Raw genomic sequence first — 27,742 nt, 5'->3', positions numbered from 1 at the left:
CACGTACAGAGGTGGCTAAGGCCTGGCTGAACTTGGGTTTTGGTAACCGTACCACAATCTATCACCCCAAGAGTGTTTGTAGAGTGTTTAATACTCAGTGGGCATTAGATATCTATAAAATAATATCTTTTAATGTAACCTTCTGCAATATAATTTTTATTACCACTATTTTGTAGATGGTGTTTGAAGAGATAATAACTTGCCAGGGCCACAAATCAAGCAAGAAATGGAGCTAAGATTTGGATAATGGGGTCTGGGATAATTAGGGATGAAGAAAAGGTCAAAGAGAGAATAACTGAGTAGAAGCAAGAAAGCGGCGTGCTCACAGTCTGGACCTGCTCACTTCCATTCATAAAATTTGAACTTTGGAGAATGCCTGCTTTGTGCCAAGCACTGTACCAATGACTTGGATGCATGCATTCATTGATCTTTACCTCTGTTCCTTTGAGGCAGAAAATTTTCGATCACCATTGATAAGATGAAGAAATGGAGGTTTTGAGAGGTTAAATAACTTGTTCAAGGTCACACAGCTTCTCAACAATAAACATGAACTCTCAATCCAGTTAATCTGACAGGCTATGCTCCCGACCAGGCAGCAACCATGATCTGTTTTGCAAGCAGATTTTTCTTGGAACACAGCCCATTCCCGTAGCTGTCATCCATAGCTGCTTTGGCACTACTATGGCACAGATGGGTGGCTGTGATAGGCAAACCCAAAATCCTTACTATCTTTAAGAAAAAGGCTGTGGACTCCCGCTTTTGACCCCTCCACTGTTCAGTTTGCCTTAATAAATTCAAAGATGTAATGGAGTGAGAGAATGAGATAGCAAGAAAGGTAAGGAAATATGATCAGGAAGCATCAGAAATGACCCGTGTGGTGGCACAGCGGTTCAAGCCACCACTTGTGATGCTGGCAACCATATCAGGGCACTGGTTTGGGGCTCAGCTTTTGATCCAGTTCCCTGCTAGTGTGCCTGGCAAAGCGGCAGAAGATGGCCCAAGTGCTTGGGCCCCTGCAACCCACATGGGAGACTCAGGTGGAGTTCTTGTCTATTGGCTCTGGCCTGCACCAGCCCTGGCTGTTATGGTCATTTGGGGAGTGAACCAGCAGATGATAAATCTCTCACTCCTTTCCCCCTCTGTAACTCTGGTTTCCAAATAAATAAATAAATAAACATACATTAAAAAAAAGATCATTCATTTGAGAGGCAGAGTTACAGACAGAAAGAGGGAGAGACAGAGAAAGATCTATTATCTGTTAGTTCACTCCACAAATAGCCACAATGGCCAGACCTGGACCAATCTGAGGCCAGAAACCAGGAGCTTCTTCTGGGTCTCCCATATGGGTACAGGGGCCTAAGCACTTGGGCCATCTTCCACTGCTTTCCCAGGCCATCAGCAGGTAGCTGGATCAGAAGTGGAGCAGCTGGCACTGGAACCAACATCCATATGGGATGCTGGCACTGAAAGTGGAGGCTTAACCTACCTACTGTGCCACAGTGCCAGCCCCTTCTTTTTTTTTTTTTTTTTAAAAAAGCATTGTGATGCAGCTGGTTAAGCCATTTAGGAAGTAAACCAGCAGATGGAAGATCTCTCAAGATATCTCTCTCTCCCTCCACCTCTGCCTCATACCTCTGCCTTTCAAATAATAAATAAATGAGGTTTTTTTTTTTTTTTTTTAAGAAATGACCAGTATACCACATGATGTCCAAGCATGGCCAAAGAGTGTCCTTGGGAGAGAGGTCCAAGTGCAGTGTACTAGGGTTGGGTGGGGTGTCTATGTGACAGCGATGGTACTCAGGATGGCAGGAGGCTTTGCGGTGGATAGGAAGGTTGAGCCTCATGTTAGAACTCTCATTACTGCAGGGGAGTGAGCAGGAAGCTGTGAGAGTGAAGTAGAGCTAGGAGGAGGGTCCTCAGAGGAATGCAGAGGAGAGGCGCAATAGTCTGGAAACAGAAACAGACCACAGCTGGAGTGCTGTCCCCACCACTCCCAGCCCCGTTCACACAGTGTGAAAGACAAGGCACCTGCAGGGCCACCGGGCCGGGGTTGTTGTGGGCTCCCCGTGGCCCAGCCTAAGGCTCTGCTCAGTGTACCATGCTGCCCGCTCTGCCAGGTCTGGCGGCCCTGCCCTCAGGGATCTCTGGCACCTGGGCCCTCACCTGTGTAGTCGATGACGAAGCCAGCGTTGCTCACGGATGCATCGCTGCGGAAGGCGAGGAAGAGGCTGTTGCTGCTGCTTTCAATGCGGCCTGGGAGCTGGGAGCCGTAGAAGCTTCCTATGAGAGGGCTGAGAGAGTCCCGTCCATCGTAGATATGGAGGAAGTCATAGCCAGGCTCCAAGTTAAAGCTGGGGAACAAAAACATCCCACCCCCACCCCACTAAAGTCAAATACAAGCTCGTGCTGGGGCCTTTGGCTCAACCCAAGGATGGGGCCTCCCGGAGGGCAAGCCACCCCCCGCCACTGGTCCCCAACCCCTAAAGACTGACTGGTGGGGAATGAGGGGATGGAGCCCCAGGGATGTCCCGGGCAGGCTCAGAGGCAGAGGAGAAAGATGCCACAGTTAGCATCCAAAAATCTGGAGCTGAACTGATTCAACCATGTTTGGAGAACTGCTGAGCTGTATCTACTAAGTCGACCATGGCTGCCGCAGCCTTTCCAGTCTTGTGTGTGTATCCAGCAAAGGCAACTGCTACCAGTCAAGTGTGCAAAGATGAGAAAAACAGAACAGTAAACAAGCTTGCAGAGAACAGATTTCTGATGCAAATTTGTTCATGCCCAGCCCTAGGCTGGGATGCTCTGAGGCTCCACTGGGCTGAGAATGAAATGGCTGTTATGCTCTTTAGCAAAGACATATGGCACAGAGAGGGGGCCCCAACATCACAGGACAGAGAGGGTGGGGCTGGCAGAGGGACAGGGTGGGGGGCGTCAGCTCGATGCGCACTGGCCTCCACTAATGCTGGGTGATGAGGTTTCCTTGCCTCCCAATTCTGCTCTACCTCTGTGGTCTTTCAGAAGGCTTGGGGGAAGGGCTCTGCAGTGACCCAGGCCTGGTCACAAAGCAGGAGGCTGCCCCTTCTGAACTACCTGCCTTCCGTCCTGCCCTTCCCTCACTGTTGCATTGTATCCGAGCACCCTCGATACGCCGAGCGCTGTGAAAGGCACCATGGCCACGGGACGTGTCAGACACCACCCCTGCCACCCAGAAGGTGATGGTGCTGTGGAAGTGAGGGCTGCACAGACGAGCAAGTACAAAGTCTACACGGAGTGCTGACGGCTGTGTAGACGAGCAAGCACAAAATCTGCGTAAGGTGGCGGGGGGCACTGCACTTCTCAGGGCCGGTGAGAATCACGGCTTCTGTGGAGGGGGTCAAGCTTGAGCTGGGTCCCAGGGGATGAGAAGCCCCTCGGGGGTTGGACAGGGAGGGAAAAAGAAGTTGCTGGGAAGGCAGAGGTAAAGGCACAGAGGTGTGAGACAGTCAGAGAGACCTGGCAATCACATAGGGTGCTGTCTGGCAGGAGCCCGGGCTCTAGGACGGGAAGGGGCAGAGGCTGACTGGAGAGGCAGGCAGGGGGGCCAGATTGTTTGTGCTGAAACTCAGAAGTGGGGACTTTTATTTCCAGGTAAGAGACAGCCATGATAGGGTCTTAAAAGATCTACTTGCTTCTCGGTTTTTAAGTCGAGGTATAAATTATGCACCACGAAGCGACCAGCTCTGAAGCATCTGCTCTGTCAGTGTTAACACACACAGCCCCACCCAGGACACGCCCACCGGTCCAGAAAGTCCCACTGCCCCCTCCCTGCACCCTGCCAACACCTAGAAGCCACAACTCATCGGATCTGCTCACCATAGACTACGTTAGCTGATCCTAAAGTTCCACCTATATTGACTCATACATCAAACCCCTTTTGGGGGTCCTCTTTTCCTATAGGGTGATATCTTGGGGCTCCCTCACAGTGTTGCACGTATCAGTAGTTCATTCTCTCTGACTGCTGGGCGTGACCGTGACAGGATGTTACAATGGGAAATGGGGTGGTGACTCCAGCGTCCTGGAGTGACACGATCACTCTGACAGCTGGCTAAGGCAGAGACTGGCACAGAAGACATGATGGGGGCAGAGGAGGCAGTCGGCAGACCACGGCAGTCATTCGGTAGAGTGATCAGGGCTCAGACCAGGACAGAAGCTGGGAGGCTGGAGAGGACGGGGATGCACGAGGGAGGTCAAGGAGGAGCAGGCTTCCGTGAGAGCAGTGAGGGTGAGTGATGGAGCCACGCCCTGGTGTTCAGAACACAGCTCGTGAGGGCAGAAGCAACAGGCTGAGGCTTGTATGCACTTCAGCTGGGTGCTTGCAGCCAGCAGAGATGCTTGACAGTTGGATATGGGAGCCTGCAGGGCAGGTCGCCGAGGGGGTACCCCGTTTACAAGAAGAGGTTGGATCCATAGACAGGTAGGAGGGGTGAGTGGAGGAGAGAGGACGCCCGAGCTGGAGCCTGGCCAGGGAGGAGGGGCATGGAAGTCACAGAAGAGGCTGCTACCAGGAGAGAGGAACTCCACACACAATTGGGGGGAGGGCGTGGTGGTGCCTGCACCCCATGTCAGGAGCTGGGACTTCTACCTCTAGGTGAGAGAGTGAGCCAGGATAGGCCTATTTGTTTCTCTGTTTTTCTGAATCTCCGCAGCTTTGGAGGTAAAAACAGATAATAAGAGCTACCCCATAAATTATTACAAGGATGAAATAAGATAATGAGGAGGGACTTCAAAAAGTTCGTGGAAAAAATGGCATTAAAACCCACGCTTATTTTGGGGCAGAAAAAGCTGAAATCTCTGCAAACAACGGCTCTCTTAGTCCCTTGGCAAGTGCTAAGCAGTGAGCAGGGTGCATGGCAGGCAGGAGACACTAGGAAGTGCCTGTCTCTCTCCTCTTGGGCTCCCTCCCTTGCGTGGAACCCAGGATCCGGCCCATGGGCCTGTGTGTGCTCATGGGAGAGCTGGTCCCGCGGCCCCGTGCTGTGGACCCCTTGCCCCCGACCCGGGGTGTGTCGGGTACCTACATGTTAAACACCAGGGCGATCACGTAGTCTGGCGAGACGGTCACCTTCCAGTCACACTCCTTGCCTGGTGGGTAGGGCTCCGGATAGTTGGGTGAGAGGATGACTCCTGATGGCCCCGTCAGGTCTCCCCCGCAGGGCGCTGAGGACAGGAAGAAAGGTGAGGCCCACAGGTCGTGGTGATGGGCAGAAGACGGGGGCTAAAGGGACAGGGCTGGCAGGGGTCCACTCCGAAGAGGTGGGAAGGTTCTGGAACCAGACAGCGGCAGTGGCGCACATCCCTGTGAAGGTACTGGGTGACATGGGGTAGGCTGCTGGTTTTGAAATGTGTGACTTTATGTTGTGTGCTTTTTGCTTCAATGCACTATTAAAAACAATAATACACAGGTGGCTCTGGCACTTCCCGGCTGTGTGACTTTAGGGAATGTACCTAAACCTCTCTGGGTCTCAGGAGCTATCATCTGCCCTGTGGGGTGGCCATACAGACTGTGTTACAGCACTGGGCGTGGGGCAGGTGGGAGTCACAACACAGCTGCTGCTGTCTCCCAGACACGCAAAGCACGTGGTGCTCATCCCTGCCTCCCATCCGGGTTCCAGGCAGGCTTCTGGTGTGTGCTTCCCATGAGCTCTAGCACCCTCCGTGTCAGGAGCCGTGGGAACCATGCGCATATCCACCTGCCAAGCCCGGCTGGCGTCCCGCTTAGGCGTCATGTGACTTTCTTCCGTGGGAAGACACATCTCATGACATGCGGCATTTGAGATATATCACTCTGTTGCTGTCTCATCCACAGCTCCACAAGCTGAGGATCCTGCTTGCTGACTGAGAGAGAGGGAACTGAAGCACAGAGTAGCCAAGCAACTTGCCCGAAGTCACTCTGGGATTCGAATCCATGCTGCTCTGGCCCTAGAGTTGGGGACGCTGGGGCACAGGACTTCCATGAGTGAGGACAGGGCCTTGCGTGCATCGGGGCTGCTTGGATCCCCTCACCCCTCCTCTGTTAAACCCTCTTGAGGGGGAGATAAACGGTGCAGACTGGGACCCGCATGATCAGACCAACGACCACGCAATGGCCAGTCCAGTGACCCTGTCCCGGCCACCTTGGAAACAGAGGTGATGCAGCCAGTGAGGGTAGAAACCTGCATTCCAGCAGAAGTCCCAGAGGCCCAGGGACTCTTCCCCAGGGGCATGGTGAGACCTCCACTCTGGGCAAGGCTTAGCGGGCTCTGCCTCCCTCTGCCAGCTCGGGGTAAGGCTCCCATGGCTCCCCTCACATGCCCCACAAGGGCTTGTGGTTTGTCTGGGTTCCCGGCCTCTGCCCCAGCACAGCTCTCTTCCACCTGGCCCCTGGAATCAGACACTCCCCACTCCTCTACCAGGTACACTCCGAGCCCCGGACGGACCCCCTGGGCTTCAACAACTTCACCTCCTGATGGTTACAGGGTTAGGTAAGGGGTACAACTCAGTTCACCCAACCACAGATGCCAAGTTAGGAGTGGGCAGAGGCTGCTGATGATTCTAGAAGATAGGAAGTGGGCGGGCTGAGGGGAGTAGGTGATGAAAAGGGCATCGGCTTGGAAATCCCCCGGTCCTGGCCTCCAGCTCTGGCCATGCCACCCACCAGCTGTGTGAGTGTGCGCACGTTCCCCCACCTCCCTGAGCCTCCACTTCCGCATCTGCCCAATAAAACAAGAGGAAGGAGCATGGCGGCTTGTAATACACACAGCGGTCCCGAGTGCTTGCCAGGAGTAGCTTCTTTAATCCCCAAAACAACCCTAAGACATAGATGTGAGTACCTTTCTTACATTTCTATTTATTTTCATTTTTATCTGAAAGGGAGGTAGGTAGATGGAGAGACAGACAGACAGACAACAGACAGGGAAACTAAGGCAGAGGTTAGGTCACTTGTCTGAGGCCATAGAGCGAGCCAGAGTCAGGTCTGAATCTAGAGCTTGCACTCCACGGCTGCTGCACACCAACCTCCATGGGAGGACGTGGCTAACATGCCCGGTGCTGGGCCTGCCGTGGGGCCCACACTTGCTCGGTAGGGGATCTGCTTTCTTCCTGTAGTCCCCGATGGTGCCAGGCCATCACCGACCACCGGCCATGTTGGGGGGGGGGGGCGGGGTTGGACATGATGGGCTTGTCACAGGGATTTCCAGCCCCCTTGGGAGAAGAGGCAAAGGCATTTTTTTTTTTATTTTGTTGCCCGAGGAACACATGCCAGGACCCAGTGCAGAAGACTGACCGGCCTGTGAGAATCGAGTGAAGCTGGCCGCCCTGCTCACCACCTGCAAGCTGCTCCCATCAACGGAACAGCGCACCCTCCCCCCTCCTCTTCCTCCATGGGGGCAGCCTTGCTCGGGGCTGCTCTGGAAACTGAGTGTGGAGAACCAGAGCTGTGCGTGTTGAATTTGGAGAAGACTGCAGAGGCCGACTGAGTCTCTCCCAGGCCCCTGGACCAGGTGGGTCCTGGCTCAGGGAGGCGCAGGGAAGGCAGGAAACAGCGGAGGGACAGAAGGAGGAAGACAGGAGGGAAGGAAGCCGGCGCTGCTGGAGATGCGGGCCACGTGTGTCGCCCCTCCGAGCCATCGTGCACCATGCTCCCCCTCGCGGAGGAGGAAGCCGAGGCTCCGAGTCGGAGTAGTTTTCCAAGGCCGCCTGGACCTGCTTCCTGTCCCACACTCTCGCTGACACATGCTTCAGCTTCCTGGCCTTGTCCATTCACCCAGCTCCTGCCCCTATGAGCCCCGGCATTCACTTCCCACTGAGCTTGGCAACCCCTTCCCTGTCAGTGTCTCGCTGTCAGGGCCAGGCCTCAGAGCCACGGCCCCCGCTTCCCACGGAGCCCGCTTGCAGCAAGGCCAGGGCACGGGCAGGGCGGGCACCGCCAGGGAGGAGAGAGGCTCAGGAAGTCTCTGGACCCCATCTCAGGCAGGGGAGGGGGCCTGGGAGGAAGGGAAATTCAGACTGGTGAAGGGGGGTGAATCCCGGCTCTGCTGTCGCCTAGCCCTGCCACTGGGGGCAGGACAGCCACACTTGTCTAAGGGTCAGCTTCTGCACCTGTGAACCGGGGAATGGGGGGCATTTCAGAGAGCTGCAGGGCTCTCTGAGTTCAATGAGGTTTTCTGAGTCAGTGTCTCAGGTGGGGCCTGCACGCAGCGAGGAGCCAGTGACCATGGGTGCTGCCAGCTCCTGCACCCATGGCTGACACGGGAGGAAACACACTGGTCATCTGGCTGCGAAGCAGAGCCCCGTGGAGGTGAGCACTGGCATCCATTTCCCTTTCCTGTCTCCTTCTCCCTTCAAGTTGACCCCTCCTCCTGGTCTCAAGCAGCTTAGGAGGCGCGAGGACTCTGGCGTCACTTCCTGGACGCTGCATGGCTATGGACAAGCCTGAGTCAGGGTTTTGTCACCGCTCAGGTGGGGAACCCGAGGGCAGATCTCCGTGAGCCCAAATCCAGGTGACCAATGACCTGCCCAAGAAGGGAAGAGCAAAATTCTTCCTTTGTACCCCGCACCTGGGGCTGCCCTTCTGGTGCCTCAGGCCATAGAAGGGCCATTTTGGTACCAGTTGCCCCAGGCCACTCATTGTCCCCCTTGCCATCAAGACAGCCCTGCCCAGGGAGAAGGAGACACACCTGCCTGGCTTGAAACGTGTTGGAGCCATCTTACCAAGTGAAGCATTTGCTGTGTGTAGGGACTGTGATGTGTGCGCACACACACCAATGCAAAGCAGAGTGAATTCTGGGTTTTCTGTGGCTTTCAGTGTCAATTCCACCCCCACCCAGGCCCAAGAGGCAGCTGCCCCTGTGTGGGGAAGGGGCTGAGTGCAAGCTGGGAGAACCAAGGAAGACCACACGCCTCCTACCTATGCACGTGGGTGGGCTGGGCTGCCAGAAGAACCGGTTCTCGATCCTCACGCAGCTGATGGAAGCACTTCCCTGCAGCACGTAGCCAGGGTCGCACTGGAACACCGTGGAGTCGCCGGCCTCCCAACTGTCGCCGCTCCGGCTCCCATTCTGTGGGACCCCAGGGTCATTACAGGACGTTGCTGTGGACACTGGGACAGGAAAACACAAGAGGGGGTGGGGTTGCCCAGGCGTCTGCAGCCAGCGTGGCTCCCAGCTCATCACTCTGCCTGATGACTGTCACCAGTGCCAACTGCCGTGCCTAGTCACCTTCCTACCATCCTGGCGGCTGTGGCGACAGTGTCACCACTCTCACCCCCAACTCTTGTCACTGCGTCCGCCAGGGACTGTCATCACACACCGTCACCCTCACCGACATCACCACCACCCATTCTCCCCGTACCTTTACCCTCCCTTCGCTGTCATGAGATACTCAGTTAAGCTGGACTGCGTGGTGGTGACTGCGGAATTGAGATCAGTTCGATTTCCAAAAACAAGCAACGTAACCCAGAAGCAGCACTGCGCTTCTGTAGGATGCAACTAATGCTACCCGAATGAGTGACACGATGAAGTATGAGCTCCCTGTATTTCATTAGAAGGATTTGCAAGGGGGTTTGGGAGTCAGCAGGCCTGCAAGCTGAGCAGGCTGGTGAAATTCCAGGCAGTTCACTGAAGCCGGCTGAACATGGCAAACAATCGAAGACTCAGTAGACTGAAACCATCTTCAAAGAAAAATCAGAAAATTGTAGCAAGTGATGGAGCAGAGTTCAAAACAGAGACAAATAGTTGAGTCATTGACAATCACAAAAACTCGGGATTTGGGAGATGTTTCTGGTCTTGTACCTAACCTAGTTTAACAGAGTACGAGGGCTGGGTAGAGGGGAAGAAGTGACACAGACAGATCTTCTTTGTGCTGGTTACTCCTCAAAAGGCCACAATTTCCAGAGGCTGGGCCAGCCCAAAGCCAGGAGCCAGGAACTCCATTTGGGTCTCTCATGTGGGTGCAGGGACCCATGTACTTGGGCCATTATTTGCTGCCTCCCAGGTGCATCAGCAGGGAGCTGGATAGGAAGTGGAGCAGCCGGGACTCGATATGCCAGTGTCACAGGCAGTGGCTTAATCTCTGTGCCAGAAAACCAGCCCCTCACAGACAGCAGATGTTTTAAAAGAGAATACTCGTATGAAAGGTGAAAGGGAGGAACAAATGAATCAAAGCATGAGTGAGTGAATGAATGAACAAACGAGGCATGGGAAAACACACTGAAGAGATGTGTAGGAGGCAGTTGAGGGGCGCGCTCTGAGGCAGCTGCTACAGCCCCAGCTGCCTCCAGGGCCCAGAGCTGTCCATAGAGCCTGGTCCCCTGGGGCAGGAGGTTTGGGAGGCCATGGGATATAAATAATGCTCATTTGCTTGGAGGCTCAGTTTTTTTTTTTTTTTTATTCTCAAACATGTTTGGGAGAAATATTATTTGTATTAAAACAAAAGTATCTATTTTGGAGTAGAATGTACAATTCATGTTAGTTCTGAAGGAAAAGCAGGAAGCTGCCCAAAGCTCTGATGCTTGCTGCACCCCAGGCCTCCTGGGGAGAGGAACCCACTCACTTCTGCTGCGAGTACGGGTCTGATAAGAAACACCTGCCTGGGGCCAAGGTGCACACTGCATCACTCCCTGTAGAGCTAGGAGTATGTCTGGGTCCGGAACGATAGCACTCGTAGCTACACCTTATAGGAAATACTCGCAGGGCACCATGCAACAAACCAGGGCCCCCCGCCCACTCGAGCTCCACGCTGTCTCCCGCTTTTTCACGTGTTGCCTATGGGTATTTATCTACCAGGGGAGAGCCGAGTTCTGATGGCAGAGACACGGTCCACACAGCATGAAGGATCTACTACTATGTAGCCATGTACAGGAACCGTTTGCCAGCCTCTGGTCCCTGGAGTTCTATTTCAGACTCTCTTCTTTGGAGATCGCATTTTAAGGCCAGCCCTTTTTTTTCATCTAGCTTTAATCACTGACACCATCAGCGATGTGCTGTCATCATGTGCCAGCCACATTTATAAAATCCTCTTCCAACACAGCAAGCTCAGGTCCCCCTCCTTCCTCCCCCCAGGGCCTTTGCACCTGCTCGCCCTTCTGCCTGGGATGGCCTTGCCATTCAGTTATCAGCTCCAGCGTTACCTCCTACCACAGGCCTTTCTGATCACCCTCTTCTGGATCTATCTTTCCCATCAAATTTTACCGTATTAGCCTATTTTGTTCTTTTCACAACACAATCTGTAATGATCTTGCTCATTTATTTGTTTGCCTCTTGATTGTACATCACTTGTGTATCTCCAGGAGAACAGAGGCTTTTGGCTGTTGGCTTCCAACTGCATCCCCTGGGCTTAGAACAGGGCTCAGCACACAACAGTACTCAGTAAATATTTGTCGAATAAATGAATGAATGAACAAATCGTCACCGTCTGACACTTACGGAATTTATTTATAAAGTCAAGTAAGAATCAATCTTCTTCCGTCCCAATTACAAACAGACTTAGCTTTCATCTCTGACTTCACAGTGCACTGTACACATGTAAATGATGCCCTCGAAGAAAAACAGCCCGCTGTTCTCCCCGTCCTCACAAGGGTCATTTATATGGGAGGCAGCGGAGTGCGGTGATGAAGAGCCCAGGTTTGGGAGTCAGACTCGTGAGTTCTGAGCCAGCCTCTGCTCCTTATTAACTGCATGACCTTGTAGGAGAAGCCTCAGTGCTCGCATCTGCAACACAGACTAATAATAATGCCCCTAGCTTAGGGTCTTTGTGACAATTCCGGGAGGTGATACGGCACGGGCTTAGTGTGGCGCCCACACCATAGCTGGCAGCAGTTACATTTCATGCTTATCTTTTTTTTTTTTTTTTTGTTCTCATTTTCTCTCTTTAATGCTCCTGAATTCGAGCTGCTTGGCAAAGCCCCCGGGGGAAGGGCTGATCCACGTGGTACAGACAGGATGTTGGATGTTACACAGCCGTGTTTACTTAATAAAGCCAAGCCTGTGCTAATCGTCTCTGGCATTTCTGCACAATCCCCTGTCAAACACACACTATAAAGTTAACATGGGCTAAGCCATTCTCTTCTCCCTAGAGGAGTCCTGGTATTTGCTGCCCGACGACAGCAACAGGGAAGGTGACCTTTCCCAAACCTCCGGCCCACCCAGAGCACTGGGCCAGGGTGCCCCAGCCTTTCTGGAGCCTGGGCTGGGCAGCTTTGACCACTCCATGCTCTGTTGGCCCACGTGGTGCTCAGGGCAGCTTGGACAAGGATACACTGGTGATAGGGGAAACTCGTCCATTCATGTGGCCATGTGGTCAGTAAGCAGTGAGTGAACACCTGCTTCACACATACACTATGGGGCAGTTGGAGGCACGGCATGGCCTTGGGTGGGATGGCAAGCAGGTGGCCAGGGCTAAGGCGAGGCAGAATGTACGGTATTGACACTGTGCTAAAGAAATGGAAGGCAAGTGCTGGGGCAGCCGAGGACATCAGGCGGCAGTGGCATCTGAGATGAACCTTGAAGGATGAACAGGACTCCCAAGAGCTGGGTCACGCACGAGGAAGCAGCTGCGTGAGGCACGGCCACAGGAGAGCGACCAGCGACTCTGTCCCTTGTGGCCACCCTGAGGACGCAGTGGAGGTCAGATTGTGCAAATCTTCAAGGGAATTTATCAGTACAATTAGGAGCTTCGCTTTCTTTTTTTCCTTTTTTTTTTGTGTAAAAGCCATACCCATCAGCTTGGGCGCAGTCGGAGAAAATACATGGCCTTTAATTATTCATAATAGTCCTTTCCCTAGAGAGTGGACCGAACAGCCTCCTTGGCATTCTACCCTCCTGTCTGCGGGGAGAGCCTTCTGCTGCTTATCCCAGCGATTTCCAAAGTCTGTGCCACATAACACAGGCCTTGAAAAAGGCCATCCAGGGCCATGCATGTCTGGAAGCCGTGGCCGACCAGACACCTTTTGAATCCACGCACATCTGCAAAGCCAGCGTTCTCGGGGGTCCTGCGCCACAGACCAGACTGCGAGGTGTGCCTTCCCAACATGGCTTTATCGTGCAAACTTCCTCTTCCTGCAACACCAATGAGTTTCCGCAGCACTCCCGAGAATACAGCGGCAAGGCTAGGCTGGAAGCCCGCCTGAGTGTTAAGTGGACAGGTTAATGGGACAATCGTCCCCTACAACCCACAGGAGATGGGCTCCAGGGCCCCTGCGGAGAGCAGGATCTGCAGCTGCACCAGGCCCTTCTGTAAAGTGGTGTGGTGTTTGCATAGAACCCAGCACACCCTCCCACATACTCCTAATCATCTCTAGATTACTTATGATACCATGGAAAGGCAATGTAAATAGTTGCTACAATCTACTGTCTAGGGAGTACGGATAAGAAAAAAGTCTGTATACGTTCAGTACAGATGCCATTTTTTTTTCCTGACTACACTTTATCCATGGTTGATTGAATCCACGGATGGGTAAAATAGATCAAAGTGAGATCTGCAACCTCGGGGTAGATGCTGACCACCCCCACCGGCCACACCACCTGGGAGAGAGTGTGGGGCAAGGCCACGGTACAGGTGCCACACGGGCTTGCTCTGGAGTCACCATGGAAGCTCCCTCCCAGCCCCCAACACGCAGCACAGGAAGGGGATGGTGAGGGGGATGGCTGCACCCAGGGGGACAAACACAGGCAGAAGTATAACAAACACGGGCAGAAGTGTAACAAACACGGGCAGAAGCTGAGGCTGAGGCTGCTTTTCAGGGAGATGACACGATGCATCCCGTGGAGAGGCAGGCCCAGTCCTCCCAGCCGTCCAGTCCCGGGGTGTGGGCGCTCCTCGTCACACCCCTCCATGACAGAATGCAGAGTGCTCATGAGTGCTTCCAGTCCTCCCCAAGACCTGCACCACACTCGAAGTAGCTTATGCCTGTGCTGCCAGCCGTGCCCCCACAACCCCGTCCCCCCGGTCTTCCCTGCATCCCACCATGCTCCCGGAGTTTCGGCCACAAGGAACAACCTCCGTTCCAGAACCTTCCCTGCTCCTGCACTTGCCCGGGTGTTCTCAGCACCTAGGACGCCTTTTCTCTCTTACTCCTCTCTTTCGGGCCCCACAAATCCCCTGAAGTTCCACTCGGGGGCCCCTGCCAGTGGCACAGACAACTAACTGAGCCCTCCTCGGAACGCCGTTCTGAGTAACTGCTCCTTATCCTCCACCCAGACACGAGCATGGCATCATCTTTTGGGGAACCCAAAAGATGGGGAACCTGAGGTGGCCACGACAGCCTGTGGTTCTCCAGCCAGAGACTTATCACCGACGGGTAAATCAGTGGCTATTAACCCACCCTCTTCACGGATATCAGAACACACACTCCCTGTGTACCAGGCCCAGGGGTACTCAGTTACATCTCTGCACAGACGGAGGGAGGAGGCCGCGAGGGGGCTGGTGGCATGTGGGCTGACACGGGGCGACCAAGGGGCCGGCGTGGGCAGGCACAGACCTGAGAACTGGATGGCGAAGCCCTGCTTGCTGGTGAAGAAGTCAGTGCTGAACTGCAGGACGACTGAGTTGAAGGTGCTGTGCAGGTCCTTGGGCAGCGTGGGGCCGCTCAGCTCCTTCAGCAGGACCCCGCTCTCCACGGGCCCGTCCCAGATGCGCAGGACGTCGTGCACCTCCTCTGTGTCGAACACCAGGAAGTGGAGCCTGAGCAGAGACGAAAGGCAGTGGTCACGGTGTGGGCTGCTCCCAGGGGCTTCTCCTTCGCTCCTGGGGCCCAGGCAGGGCAGCAGAGGGAGGGAGGGAGGGAGGGCAGCGTCTTCACTCGTGGTTCCCTTGGGCCAGCCCCTCCCACAGGGGCCACCCTGGAGCAATGGGTGTGGGTTGAGTGAATCTTGTTGACTATTAGGAGCCTGCTGTGGCCACTGCCAACTGCCCCTCTCCTGGACCCTACACAGCCCCAGACTTCACTCAGAGCCCCGATCCTTTTCCTCCTGGATGGGGAGGGGGTGCTGAGAGGCAGGGTCTGGGTTGCATGAAGGCTGCAGGTTACAGAAAGGCATGGGGCAGAGGAAGCTGCAGGGTCGCTGAGGGGCTGGCCGGGCTGCAGCCAGGTGGGGGTCAGGGGGCGGTGAGCCTATATCTTGCTATTCTAGAGCAGAATTCTGGGCCTGGGGCTATTCACAGGCTTGACTGAAGGGATTCCTGCATCCCGATGAGGCCAGGAAGGGGGGGGGGGTCCCCCTGGGTGCAGGGGGCAGGGAGTGGAGGGGGGTGGGGGGCTGCAGGCCACATCCAGGGCTCTCAGAGCAAGGGAGCTCAGGAGGAACCTGGATTCTTCCAGGACAGAACACTTCCAGCAGCCAAAGCCTGTGTGATCGACACTCTGCTAACCTTTTTTTTTTTTTTTTTTTTTTACTCTGGAATAATTTTAGATGCACAGAGAAGTGGCAAAGACAACACAGAGAATTCCCCTAGCTCCTTTACTGCTTCTCCCACTGTTAGCCATGTGCATTTCCATGGCGCATCTGTCACAACTAAGAAAGCCACATTGGTAGATTCCTGTGAACTAAACGCCAGACTTTATTTGGGTTTCACCAGTTCCACTGATGTCTCTTTTTTTTTTCTGTTCCAGGATGCAGTCTATGTATCACTATCTCTTTTTAAAAAATCTCTTTGTAAATTATAGAAATGACACAGGAGCAAGGTGGAAAAAAAGGCAAACAATACACAGATGTGCTGAATTCTCAAGAATCCTCTCTTTGCTACTCAGAGATTTTCAGTGAATACGGGGCGGGGGTGCTGCATTTCCTACTAGCGTTTTCCAACACACATGCAATGAAAAGGGGACTTCAAAACATTCATGGAAAATGGAATTAAAAGAGAAGTTTCTTTTGGTGCATTTTTTGTAATTCATGCACGTAGCTTTTTCTTAATACACATTTTCCACAAAATTTTCAAGATCCCTCATACATATGAATCTGCCCAAGTGTGAGTGCATTTTCTGCAGTTTCAGGAAACCTCACTTTTCACTTCATGACATCATGCACCTGCACATGCACTTCAATTTGTATCCTGCAGACACGAACATTAAATTGTGAGAAACACTCCCACCTTGTCGTGGCTTGGTGTGTTTCGGTCACCATTTCAGTTCATTTGTAGGAATACTTTTTTTTTTTTTCAGGGAAGGGTGCATAATATTTTTTTTTTTTTTTTTTTGCTCAAGACTGCTAAGTTGTCCTCCCAGGTAATTGGATCCATGCATATTACCACTAACTGGTATTAAAGCGACATCTCTCTGAACTTCACCTCACCAACATCGGACAATATGATGTGCAAACACGTGCTTTGTTAGAACACACTACCAACTGCTAGAACAAAATGGAAGATCACTGGTGTTTTCAATCCAGATAATGTAGTAAGGTTGGGTATTTCCGCACAGATTTACTGGGCCTTGATATCTCTTCTTATCCTTTATCCGTCTTAGTCTTTTACAGTTCTATCCACACATCATGATTTCTGGTATCTGTACATATTTTAACTTGTCTTTTATAAGACACAGGTATTGCAACGTTTCCCCCAGTCTCTGGCATCTTTCATTCCTCCTTTAAAAAAATATTTTTTGGTTTATGTGAAAGACACGAAGAGAGAGCACTTCCGAATGCTGGTTCCTTCCCCACAAGGCCCACAACGGTCAGTGCTGAGCTGGGGCTGGCACTCAGTCCAGGTCTCCCGCAGGGCAGCAGGAACCCTGTAACTTGAGCCATCACTGCTGCCTCCCAGACGGTGAAGCTGGACCAAGAACCCAACTCAGTCACTTGGATCTGGAATGGAAGCGCCTTCACAGTTTTTTTGAAAGATGTATTTATTGATTTGAAAGTCAGCGTTTTGGAGAGAGGGCGGGGCGGGGGGAGAGAGGGAGAGGGAGGGAGAGAGAGAGAGAGAGACAGAGAGAGAATGAATCTTCTACCTGCTGGTTCATTCCCCACTCCCTAAATGGTTGCAATGGCCAGGGCTGCAATGAATCAGGACCTTCATCTGGGTCTCCCATGTACGCCATCTTCAGTTGCTTTCCCAGGTGCATTAGCAAGGAGCTGGATTGCAAGTGGAGCAGCTGGGACTTGAGCCAGCCCCCATATGGGATGTGGCGTCACAGGCAGCAGCTTTACCGCTATGCCACAACACCGGCCCCAGGGGCCTTCACTTCCAGGTTAAATGCTCACTCCCTTCGGGCTGTTATTTTGGTGTAGAAGTCATTCTTCTTCTTCTTCTTCTTCTTCTTTTTTTTTTGACAGGTAGAGTGGACAGTGAGAGAGAGAGAGAGAGAGAGAGAGAAAGGTCTTCCTTTGCCGTTGGTTCACCCTCCAGTGGCCGCTGCAGCATGCGCATCGCGCTGATCCAAAGCCAGGAGCCAGGTGCTTCTCCTGGTCTCCCATGCGGGTGCAGGGCTCAAGGACTTGGGCCATCCTCCACTGCACTCCCGGGCCATAGCAGAGGGCTGGCCTGGAAGAGGGGCAACCAGGACAGAATCTGGCGCCCCGACCAGGACTAGAACCCGGTGTGCTGGCGCCGCTAGGTGGAGGATTAGCCTATTGAGCCGCGGCGCCAGCCAAAAGTCATTCATTTTATGTAATCAAATACGTCACTGTTTTCCTTTAAGGATAACAGGTGTCACGTTATGCTTAGACAAACCCTCCCCTAACTCCAAATGATTAACTCTAGGATTTTCCCAGAACTGGCATACTTTCATTTTTAAGGGTCGACAGGGTCACTGTTCTTCCAAGTGGACAGTTGTCCCAGCCCCTACCTGATGTGGCCTCTTCCCTGAGCATTCAATGGCCCAGACTTTCTGCACGTTTGTTTACTCTCCCTCTCCCCAGTGAGAACAAAGTTCTCCCAAGTGCAGGCACAGGCTGTGCTTACTGTAGGATGCACCTGGCACGTGGACTGGGCTCACGAATACCTGTGGAGGGAGGACTCCAGGTTCTCTCCATGGGCGTGGAATGCCCCTGTGGTTGTCTGTTTCCAGACTCCTTTCTGGTGTCCCCTCCCTTGCCCATCCTAGACGCCATTTATGGGAGTGGGAACACAGCCCTTCAGTTAACCAGTTTCTGTGGTCTCGTGTTCTGACATTCTGAAAGGGCAAGTTCCCCTTCACGGTTTCCCCCCCACCCCACCCCCACTCCTATAAGCTTCTTAGCTCATTTCCTAAATTTACGGTTTCAGATGAACTTTATGGTTACCAAGTTCCAAAAGAATTCTGCTGAGACTGACGGGAACCACACACCTTATGGATGAACTTGGGGAGAACAGACACCTTCCTGTTACTAATGGTTCCCTGTGAGGCACACTGGACATCACTCAGCTTACGCAGTTGAAACATTTTACGGTTTTCTTCTGTGCTCTGGTTTCTTCTTTGAAGAAACTTCTAGGAACTATTAAGCTTGTTCTTGGGCCGTCTGTGCGGTTACAAGTTTTGGTTCCACTGAGAAGGAGATTGAATGTGTAATTACACTTTCTAGTTAGCCACTGTTGGGTTTATACATGTGTGTGCATCTTATTTTTGGTCAACAATGGGCACTAACGCAATCGGAGCGACTCTCTTGGATCTCCTGGGTAGACCTTCTTTAGATACAGGGGAGATACCTGGAGGCCAGGAGCTGTGAGGCTGCCCCGTCCCCTGCCCCCACCCTGCGCCCCCTGCTTGATTGAGAAGGCTGAAAAGGAGCTCCCCAGGAGGCGGAGCCAACAAGCGCCCTCTCCCTGGAGTCAAGCTGCCCCCTTTCTCTGCTGCTTCCTCCCTGTCACTCAATGCACTGAACAATGTGGCTGCCTCCACAGGAGCAGCCCCGCTGGCCAAGAGGGGAGCAGCTGCACCTACTCTCAGCAGAGAGGCTGGCGTGGGCTGCACTTGCCAGGAACAGGCAGAGGAGGTGAGGCTGTAAGTTCAGGTGGCGGGAAAGGGAGTGTGTATTCATTGGATTCAAGAACACAAGTCAAGACCCAACCCGGAGGCAGAGAGGCGGGAAGGCTGTCTGGGAGGAAACCACGCTAGAGTTCAGCTGCTGTTCCGATGTCACAGGGGACAGAGCAGGACAGAGAGGGAAGTGGCTGACAGCCTCACAAGTAGAGAGAGAATGTCTTTGTTCTCTTCCAGTGACAGCTCAGCTCTGGGGGCTGGCTGATGTCCCAGAACGTAACCAACTGAATGAGTGAGTGAGTGAATGAACTACCAGGACAACCAGTCTACAGAAGTTCCAAAAGTGATATCATGTGGGGCTGGTATTGTGGATTAAGCAGCAGGCGTCCCATCTGGGCACCGGTTTGAGTCCTGGCTACTCCACTTCTGATCGAGCTCCCTGCTAATGTGCCTGGGAAGGCAGCAGAGTACCCGAGTCTTTGGGACCCTACCACCTATGTGGGAGACCCAAATAGAGTTCCAGGCTCCTGGCTTCGGCCTGGCCCAGCCTCTGACCATTGTGGCCATTTGGGGAGTGAACCAGCAGATGGAAGATCTCTGTCTCTCTGCCTTTCAAATAAATAAACAAATCTTTCAAAAATGTGAGAATGTGGAGACTAACTAGCAATGCAAGATGTGTTTCTATAACAACCACTGCGAGTCCAGCATTTTCACATTATCCCACTGAGTCCACATAAGTATCTCCATTGTGTAGGCTGCATCAGTCTCTTTAGAAACCGAAATACTGAGGCTGAGAGGTCGAGTAACTTGCCCAAGGTCAAGGGCTGTTATTGACAGCAAGCGGGAATGACTGTTACATAATCACAGTCTGGGTCAGACTTCAGTGCTTCCATCCTGTCCCCAGACAATGCCGGCCACACCCGCAGGAGGAAGAGGCTGTGGGTGGGAGCTGTTCACACATGAATCACATACGAGGCTCCAGGGCTGACAGTCAACACCGTCAATTAAAAGTGCTAGCTCTCGGTACAGAGCTTGGCTGACTGGATTATCAGACAAAACAGAGCTCTCGGTGTTGGTGTGGAGGAGGGGCAGGGGGACGGGAGAGGAAGGAGCTGGGGTCTTCTGCATGCAGAAACAATACAACTTGGTAGTCAAAAGGACAGGGGCTCAAGTCCCAAACTGCTTCCCGTACTCACTGAAACACATCCCAGGTGCTGGGTGCAGGAACAGAAGGGTGCCAGTGACAGCCAGGGTACCGTTTTCTGGGAGTTTCTGGAGATGGGTGAGCTCCACATGTACACAAATTCGTTAAAAGATTATCAGCCATGGCAGACCCCGTGAGGGAGCGAGCAGCAGTGCTGGGACAGGCTCACCACTTCAGGTAGAGGGACTGAAAAAAGCCTCTTGCAGGAGGTGACATTTAAACAAAATGACAGGCTTGGGGCTGGTGCTGTGGCACAGCAGGTTAAGCTGCTGTCCTGCGGCACTGGGATCCCATATGGGCACTCGTTCGAGTCCCAGCTGCTCCACTTCTGATCCAGCCCCCTGCTAATGCACCTGGGAAAGCAGTGGAAGATGGGTCCCTGTACCCACATGGGAGACCTGAAGAAGCTCCTGGCTCCTGGCTTCACTCTGGCCCAGCCCCAGCCATTGCAGCCATTTGAGGAGTAAACCAGTGGATGGAAGACCTCTCTCTCTCTTTGTCTGTCTCTCTCTCCTTCTCTAACTATGCCTTTCAAATAAATAAATAAAATCTTTAAAAAAGTGTTATTATGAAACAACTATACATGATTTGATTTAAAAAAATTAACAGAAAAGGATGGGCTCAAAGGGAGGCGGCCACAGGAAGAACAGGCGGGGTGGGATGAAGCCTTCCAGAGCAGAGGCCCTGGAAGGGAACTGGCCTGGAGCATTTGAGCATCAGAAAAGCTGGAGCCAAGAGAGGCAGGCAGAGGTCGGGCCTGGTGGGACTCCATGGGATGGGGAAGTCATCTGGATTTTCTTTGGGGAATGAGAGGACACCACTGAAGGATTTTACACCGAGGCCCAATAGGGGCCAATGGACATTTGGAGGGGACTCCTGCTCCCTGGCTGAGGTCAGCGTGGCAAAGGTAAGAGTGGTGTGGGGAGATGCGCTGGCGGGGCTGCCAAGGGGGCACAGTGACCCCTTTTATTAACACCTTTGACGACAGCCAGGAAGGACTCGGTTTCTAAACCAACTGCAGCTACTCTTGAATATTGTTTGCAACTTACAGACATCAAAGTCTACACGTGTGAAGCTGAGGCTCTGATCCACAGAGATGATTCCAGGCCACAGCAGACTCAGCATTTGTCTGGACAGCTCCCTGCAGTGTCTGGCTTTTGAAAAACTGAAAACCATTTGAGGACCCACCCGTCACTCCTCCTTGTCCTTCCCCAGCCCCTGGTGGGGAGACATAGAATGGGAGGGGAGAGGTGATGGTGCTGTGCTCATACCTGTGTATGTGTGTGTGTGTGTGTGTGCGCTCCTGTGTCTAAATGTGCATGTATGCATGTGTATGCATTGCTTTGGACCACAGATGTCGACCAGGCCACTCCCAGGGCAGAGGGCTGAAGTGTGCCGGGTGCCCAGCTCCGCGCTTAGAGCTGGAGGAAGCCCTGCAGGCTGCTGCTGCTGACTGAAGGAGATGCACACAATTCAGCAATGTGTCCAACAGGCGTGAAAGGAGGATAAATGAGATGCTGTGCAAATAACTGTGGGAAAAAGAGAAAGACTTGTAGACCATCTCCCACGTGCCAACTCCTTTAGGTACACTGCCTGCTACCCTCCTAAAATCCTTGCATTTTGGAGTCTCTCCTCACCACTTTGCTGAGGGGGTAGAGTTCTGAGGGGTGAACATAGGCACCTGCAGGATTAAACAGCTTGGAAGCATCACAGCCAGACTTCAGACCACGTGTGCTTGGGGTCAAAGTCTTTCCTTTACACCAACTGCTTCTGCTTCTAATTCAGGAAGGCAAGGAAAGCTTCGAAGAGGAGTTGTTTTGGAGCAGTCTTGGAGACAGAAAAGCACGGAGAAATTGAGAGAGAGGAAGAAGATGCCAAGAGAGGGGGGAGTTGGTACAGAGGCATCAACAGGTAACTGGGGCTGGATGCTGTAGCGCAGTGGGGTAAGACGCCACTTGGGAAAACTGCATCTCTTATGGGAATGCTGGTTTGAGTCCTGGCTACTTTCCTTCCCATCCAGCTTCCTGCTAATGCATCCTGGGAGACAGTAGATGGTGGCTTAAGTGCTTGGCTCTCTGCTACTCAAATGGGAGCCCTGGATGGAGTTCTGGGTTCCTGGCTTTGGCCTGGTCCAGCCCTGGTTATTGCTGGCATCTGGGGGAGTGAACCACTAGAGGGAATCTCTGTCTCCTGCTCTCTCTCTCTGACCTTGTGCTCTAAGCAGATGCATAGACACACACACACACACAGCCTCTTCTCCCTACCCTCCTTTGAAGCCACCCCTTGCACCAGGGCTGGGAGCTCTTTCTGAACCACACATCTGACCCGGTCACTCTTCATTCCTACAGAATAGTCAGACTTCCTAGGGGCGCGCCAAGTCCTGCGTGAACTTCTGCAGGTGGTGGCTCCTATTCCCCTCCTCCTTTACCCATTTCCTTCTTAGTCTCTTGCTTTGGGGCCTCCCCTCTGCCTGGAGGGCTCCACCCCTGCAATGTCCCCACCACCACCACCTGTAGGGGGTTGCACTGTGTCTCATACAAGTTATGAGCATGCTCACATCCTAACCCCTGGGTCCTATGACTACGACCTTATCTGAAACAGGATCTTTTCAGATGTCGTTGAGTTACGACAACAAGGTCAGCCTGGATCCGGTGAGTGACAGCTTTACAAGAAGAGGGAGCAGTGCATACAGAGACACAGAGGAGAAAAGGGAGGCAGATCACGCAAAGACAGAGGCAGAGATGCGAGCGACGGGTCTACCAGCCCACAAAGGCCGAGGATGGTGGGCAACCTCTGGGAGCTGCAGAAGGACACAGAGATTATTCCCTGGGGTCTTCAGAGGGAGCTCAGCTCCTGATGCCTTGATTTGGGACCTGCAGCCTCTAGAACAGCGGGAAAACTCATATCTGGTGTTGTAAGTCCCTTGGTCCATCATGGCAGTCCTGGTAAACTGGTAATATACCTGGTAAACTAACACACACTTGAGTGCCCCAGACAGGAGCTTTCCCAAGGCTCTCCACCTCCCCCATCAGGTGAGATGCTCCTTCCAGGTGCTCCCGTGTCACAGCCCTCCACTGGCCTCTCCGTCTTGCTGAGACGCTCCACTCGTGCACCTGGATCTCATTCATCTCTGTCTCTGGTGCCCAGCACCAGGCCTGATCCCCACTAAACCCCTGAATGAATGCAGTCTGATCAAATGGATGAATGAATCAATGCCCTACCTGCTTTCAGATTTCCCAACCCACCCACTGTACTTGTTAGGCATGCGCCTGTCCACAAGAGGTGATCTGAGCAAACCCCAGGTGTTAAGGCAGAGATCTCCCCTTCTCTGGAGGTTCCGACATCTCCCTTCACTGCCCATCCAGCCTCCTGGATCTCACAATCCCACCTTTGATTTCCTCCATTGCTAGCAAAGATCGAGGCTCCAGGCACACGACTGGGGGCCAGAGCTGGCTGCTGGGTCGAAACCCAGCAGAGTCTAAGGAGACTGCAACCCTGGGCTTGTGCTCTCTGAATCCAGCCCTGCAGGTTCTCTGGGCTTCTGCTGATGCTGCCCCGCCCGCCAGCAGGCCACTGAGTCCCCCATGCTTTGCTGGTGGTGCTGAGGAGGTTCCTGACACTCAGCTGCAATACCAGGAAGACGTTTTTCCACCAAAGCCTACATCTGAGAGCCTGGGGGGGCGCTGGCTTCTGACTGCAGGAGCTGGTCCCCTAAGTGCTGTCCACAAAGAACCCTTGCTTCTGGGATTGGGGTCCTCAGTTCTCTGAGTCTGAAGGAAACAGCAACACCTTGAGCACTTTTGGGATACGGGCCCTGCCATTGCTTACAGGTGGCCCGTCTGAATCCACTCCACACAGGAGAGCTGTGCAAAAATGATCACGGGGAAAGGAGTCTAGGACACCTTGACAAGTCGATTTCACCGGCCTTGGGACTGGAGTCCCAGAACATGAAAGGGCCCTGAGTGCTCCCACGCAATGTCACCATGGCAGGGACACCCCAGGAGCCATGACGGCAGACTCCTGCTTCAGGGGAACCGACACCGGAGGGAACAGCTACTGCAGCGGGGCAGGGATGGCCCAGAAGTCACTGCTGTCCCCTGGTGAGAATGCAGCCCAAACTGCCCTGTCACACTGGAAATGACAATAAGAAAATAACACTCATTTTATCAAATGTCCCCCACCCCGAGCCACCCAAGTGGCAAACCAACAATTAAATCAGGATCATAATGGCAGACATAATAATTAAAGCATCATGTTATCCACAGAGCAAAACCCAAGATGACAGCCCAAAGCCCAAAGCCGGCGTTGGCGTCAAGAGCCTCTCCTAGGGCCAGCTGGTGTTCAAAAGAAAAACAAAACAAAACAAACAAAACAAAACAAAATGATCTTTGGTTATTTTCAAAAGTGAAAGAGAAAAACTATCTTCAGGTCCCTGAAACTGCTGCATGACACCCTGGGTGGCAACGGGTGCTTTGGGCTCAGCTGTCGCCTTGTATTTCATTCTGACATGGGGGTGACCTTGGGCCACTGCGTTCTCTGCACCACCCTGGCACTGGAGGCTCAAGGTTGCATTTGGTTAGACAGAGCCTGCCCTCTCTGTGTCCAGGGGCAGGTGCATCTTTGTCCTTGGAAGAAATGTTTTTCACTAAAAACAAAACAATGGGTTCAGTATGAGTTTTGTGGCCTTGCGGAGCCTCAGTTTACCCTCCTGTAAAGTGGCAGTAATATCATTTATCTAGCAGTGTCCATAAGAGGATTCCTGTAGTGTTACAAATGAAATCACACGTAGAGCACCTGGTGCATCAGATAAAACCAGCCAATGGTAAAAATCACCTGAATTAAAGTCCAGTTTCATTCTATTTATTTATTCTTTTACTTGACTAAGAGAGATTGTTAAAGTCTCCCACAATGGCTACCAACCTCTCTTTATATTTCTGATAGATTTTGCTTTATGTTTTCCCCCTTGGTTATCTGGTGCACAGGGATTCATGACTGTTAGCATCATTGTGGACTGTGCATTTTATCACATGTAAGAATTCCTCTGCCCATTCTAACACTTTTTCTTAAACTTTGCTTTCTATCACTGTTGAGTAAAGCATTATTGTGACACTAGCTGTCTACATAGGTATTCACTCAGGCTATTTTGTCCCAAACTTTAAGTTTTAGCATTTTGCTGTTCTGATTAGCACTGTTTCTTTGTCTCATGGCCAATCTGAGAGTCTGTGTCTTGCACCATGGATGTCTAACCTGCAGGCACCACACAGCTCCCTCCTGCTCACAGGTCCACCTGTGGCTGCTCCACACAGAACTGTCCAGGCTTCCTTTCCCTGTGTGTCATCATCCAGGGCCTCTCTCTGGGAATCCTACACACCACTCTGCCTGCACGTTTTGCACGCTGTTTGCTCAGCATCAGTGTCTTGCATCATGCTCACCACCAGACCAGGACTCAGATTACAGCCCTTCTCTGCTCTGGGCTCTGTGTCTGTGGGCCCTCCATTTCCCTGCCCATCCTGAACTTCTGTTACCTTGGCCTCCTCCAGGGGCTGCCTCTGCTCCCCTCCCTCCCTTTTGGGTGGCCAGCCAAAGGTGATTTATACTCATCGAAGCTGATATGTTTGCTCTGGGTGGAAGAGTAAATGCTTGCTTCCTCTTCCTCCTAGGCATCCCCCCCCTTACCATCAGACGGAGCTGGGAAACGTGCTGGTTGCTGGATGTGGGAGGGAGGCCAGTGCTGCGGTCTGAATGCTTCCGTCCTCCCCAGACTGACAGCTGCATGGATCAGGAGGTGGGGCCTGGGAGGTGATTAGATTGCAAACGAGCTTAGTGCTCTTAGAAGAGGCTCCAGGGAGCCCGTGTGTCCTTCTACCAGGTGAGACACTCGGGAAGGGTCCCTCGCCAGACACCACATCTGCAGGTGCTTCAATCTGGACTTCCTAGTCTCCAGGCTGTGAGAAGCAAATGTTTGCTGTATCCAAGTCACCCCATCCGAATATTTTGTTACAGCAGCCTGAGTGAGCTAAGGCAGCCTGACACTTTAAGAATTCTGTTCCAGGGGCAAGTGTTTGATGCAGTTGTTAGGAAGCCACTTGGAATGCCCACATCCCACGTTGGAGTTCCTGGGTTCAAGTCCCTTCTCCACTTCTGATTCTGGCTTCCTGCTAATGCAAACCTCCCAGTGTGGGCTTGACCTAGTCCCAGCTGCTGTGGGAATTTGGGGAGTGAGTGGACCAGTGGATGGGAGATCTCTGTCTCTCTCCATCGCTCTGCCTCTCAAAAGAAGTCATTGTGTTTCCATCTTTGATGCGGTCTCTCCTTTAGCCTCACTGCTGTTCAGGAGGAGGCACTGGAGGATTCTGTGGCTCCACACGTGGCAGGAACCTGGAGCTCTGGGTGATTTTTGTGGGACAGCCACATCACTCCCCACTGCTGACCAGCATCAGACTGTGAACTGAGTGCAAAGTTAACTTTTCTTGTGTTAAACCACTGAGATGTGTGGATTACTTATTACATCAATTGGCCTCTACTGTGGGCTAATACAAGTTTATTTCTATCATCCTGTTTTATGCATTTTTGTTTAGGATATTTTCTTCTTAGTTCCTTTATTTTTCACTTTTTGTAGCATTTCTTAGTTTCCAAAATTCTTCAGGGATCTGTGACATATCCACTGTGTTTTCAATTCTACTAGTGGCCGTCTTTTTGAGCATTTTCAAAAATACTCACATTGGCTTCACCCCTCCTGCACATGATGGCCAATGTAAAAATGGTCTGACTTTCCTTGACACCTTCCCCCTACTATTAGACCACTGACAATACAGCCAGGGACTGCAGAGTCAACTTAAACACAACCTCGCAAGGCTGTCAGTTCTCGTGGTTATCCCTAAACATCTCAGTGTCGGTTTTAGTCCTATGGCTGCTGCACCACGTTCCCCCAGACCTGGCGCCTCACACCTCTGGAGGGTCACTCCTTCACAGGCCTGGGGGCCGAAGTCTGAAACCAGCACTGCTGCCCTCACGACGAGGTGACCTCAGCTGTGCTTCCCTCCGAGGCTCCGGCGACAATCCAGGCCTCGCCTCTTTCAGCCTCCGGGGCGCCTGGCTGCATCCCCCCCATTTCTGCCTCTGCTTTCCTCTTCTCGGGACACACGTGACTGCACCCAGCCAGATCATCCAGGATAATCCTTCCATTTCGAGATCCTTCATTCAGTATCATCTACAAAGATCCTTCTCCCAAGAAGGCGACACTGACAGGCTCCAGGTGTTGGGATGTGATCATTCGGCCTATTGCAATGTTTCACAAGTGCCTAAGAAGCCTGCCAGTGGCTGTTTTGTGTGTCTATCTGAGGGAAATGTGTGAATTTTGTGTGAATCATATTTTCTGGCTGAATCGACAACTGTGGGATCTCACCACAGCACTGACTTTGGCCTTGGAACGTGGGAGGGGAATCTGAGGCAGGTTGGATTAGACTTGGAGGTTGTCCTCTGGCAAATGATTGCAAGAATCTGCTTAGGGCTGAGGGTGGATTCGGTCCTGTGAGTATGTTTTGTCAGACTCTTGGAGGGATTTTCATTATTAGCATCCTTGGAATGGTTTCATTTTTCATCAAGTTGCACTGAATTCATTTTGCTTGGAA

The 27,742-nt window shown here is 52.6% G+C and overlaps 1 protein-coding gene across 7 annotated transcripts in view; it reads right to left on the bottom strand.

Annotated features, from left to right (window-relative positions):
• The window catches only part of CSMD2 (CUB and Sushi multiple domains 2), a 624,779-nt gene that overhangs the window by 143,935 nt on the left and 453,102 nt on the right, over positions 1-27,742 (bottom strand). For 6 of the 7 annotated variants that reach the window (XM_051832052.3, XM_051832045.3, XM_051832046.3 and 3 more), the window contains 4 exons: positions 14,492-14,694; positions 8,924-9,115; positions 5,058-5,196; positions 2,164-2,351 (listed from right to left, as the gene is read on the bottom strand). In XM_051832052.3, the coding sequence (XP_051688012.3) occupies positions 2,164-2,351; positions 5,058-5,196; positions 8,924-9,115; positions 14,492-14,694 (722 nt within the window). The remainder of the gene's footprint in view (positions 1-2,163; positions 2,352-5,057; positions 5,197-8,923; positions 9,116-14,491; positions 14,695-27,742) is intronic. The other variant, XM_051832047.3, reaches the window with a different exon arrangement.

Source organism: Oryctolagus cuniculus, chromosome 7 (assembly GCF_051225735.1).
Source record: "Oryctolagus cuniculus isolate XC-2025 breed Fujian yellow rabbit chromosome 7, ASM5122573v1, whole genome shotgun sequence".
Lineage (NCBI taxonomy): Eukaryota > Metazoa > Chordata > Mammalia > Lagomorpha > Leporidae > Oryctolagus > Oryctolagus cuniculus.
The sequence above is the reverse complement of the archived record's forward strand: the minus strand, read 5'-3'. Positions and strand labels throughout refer to the sequence as shown.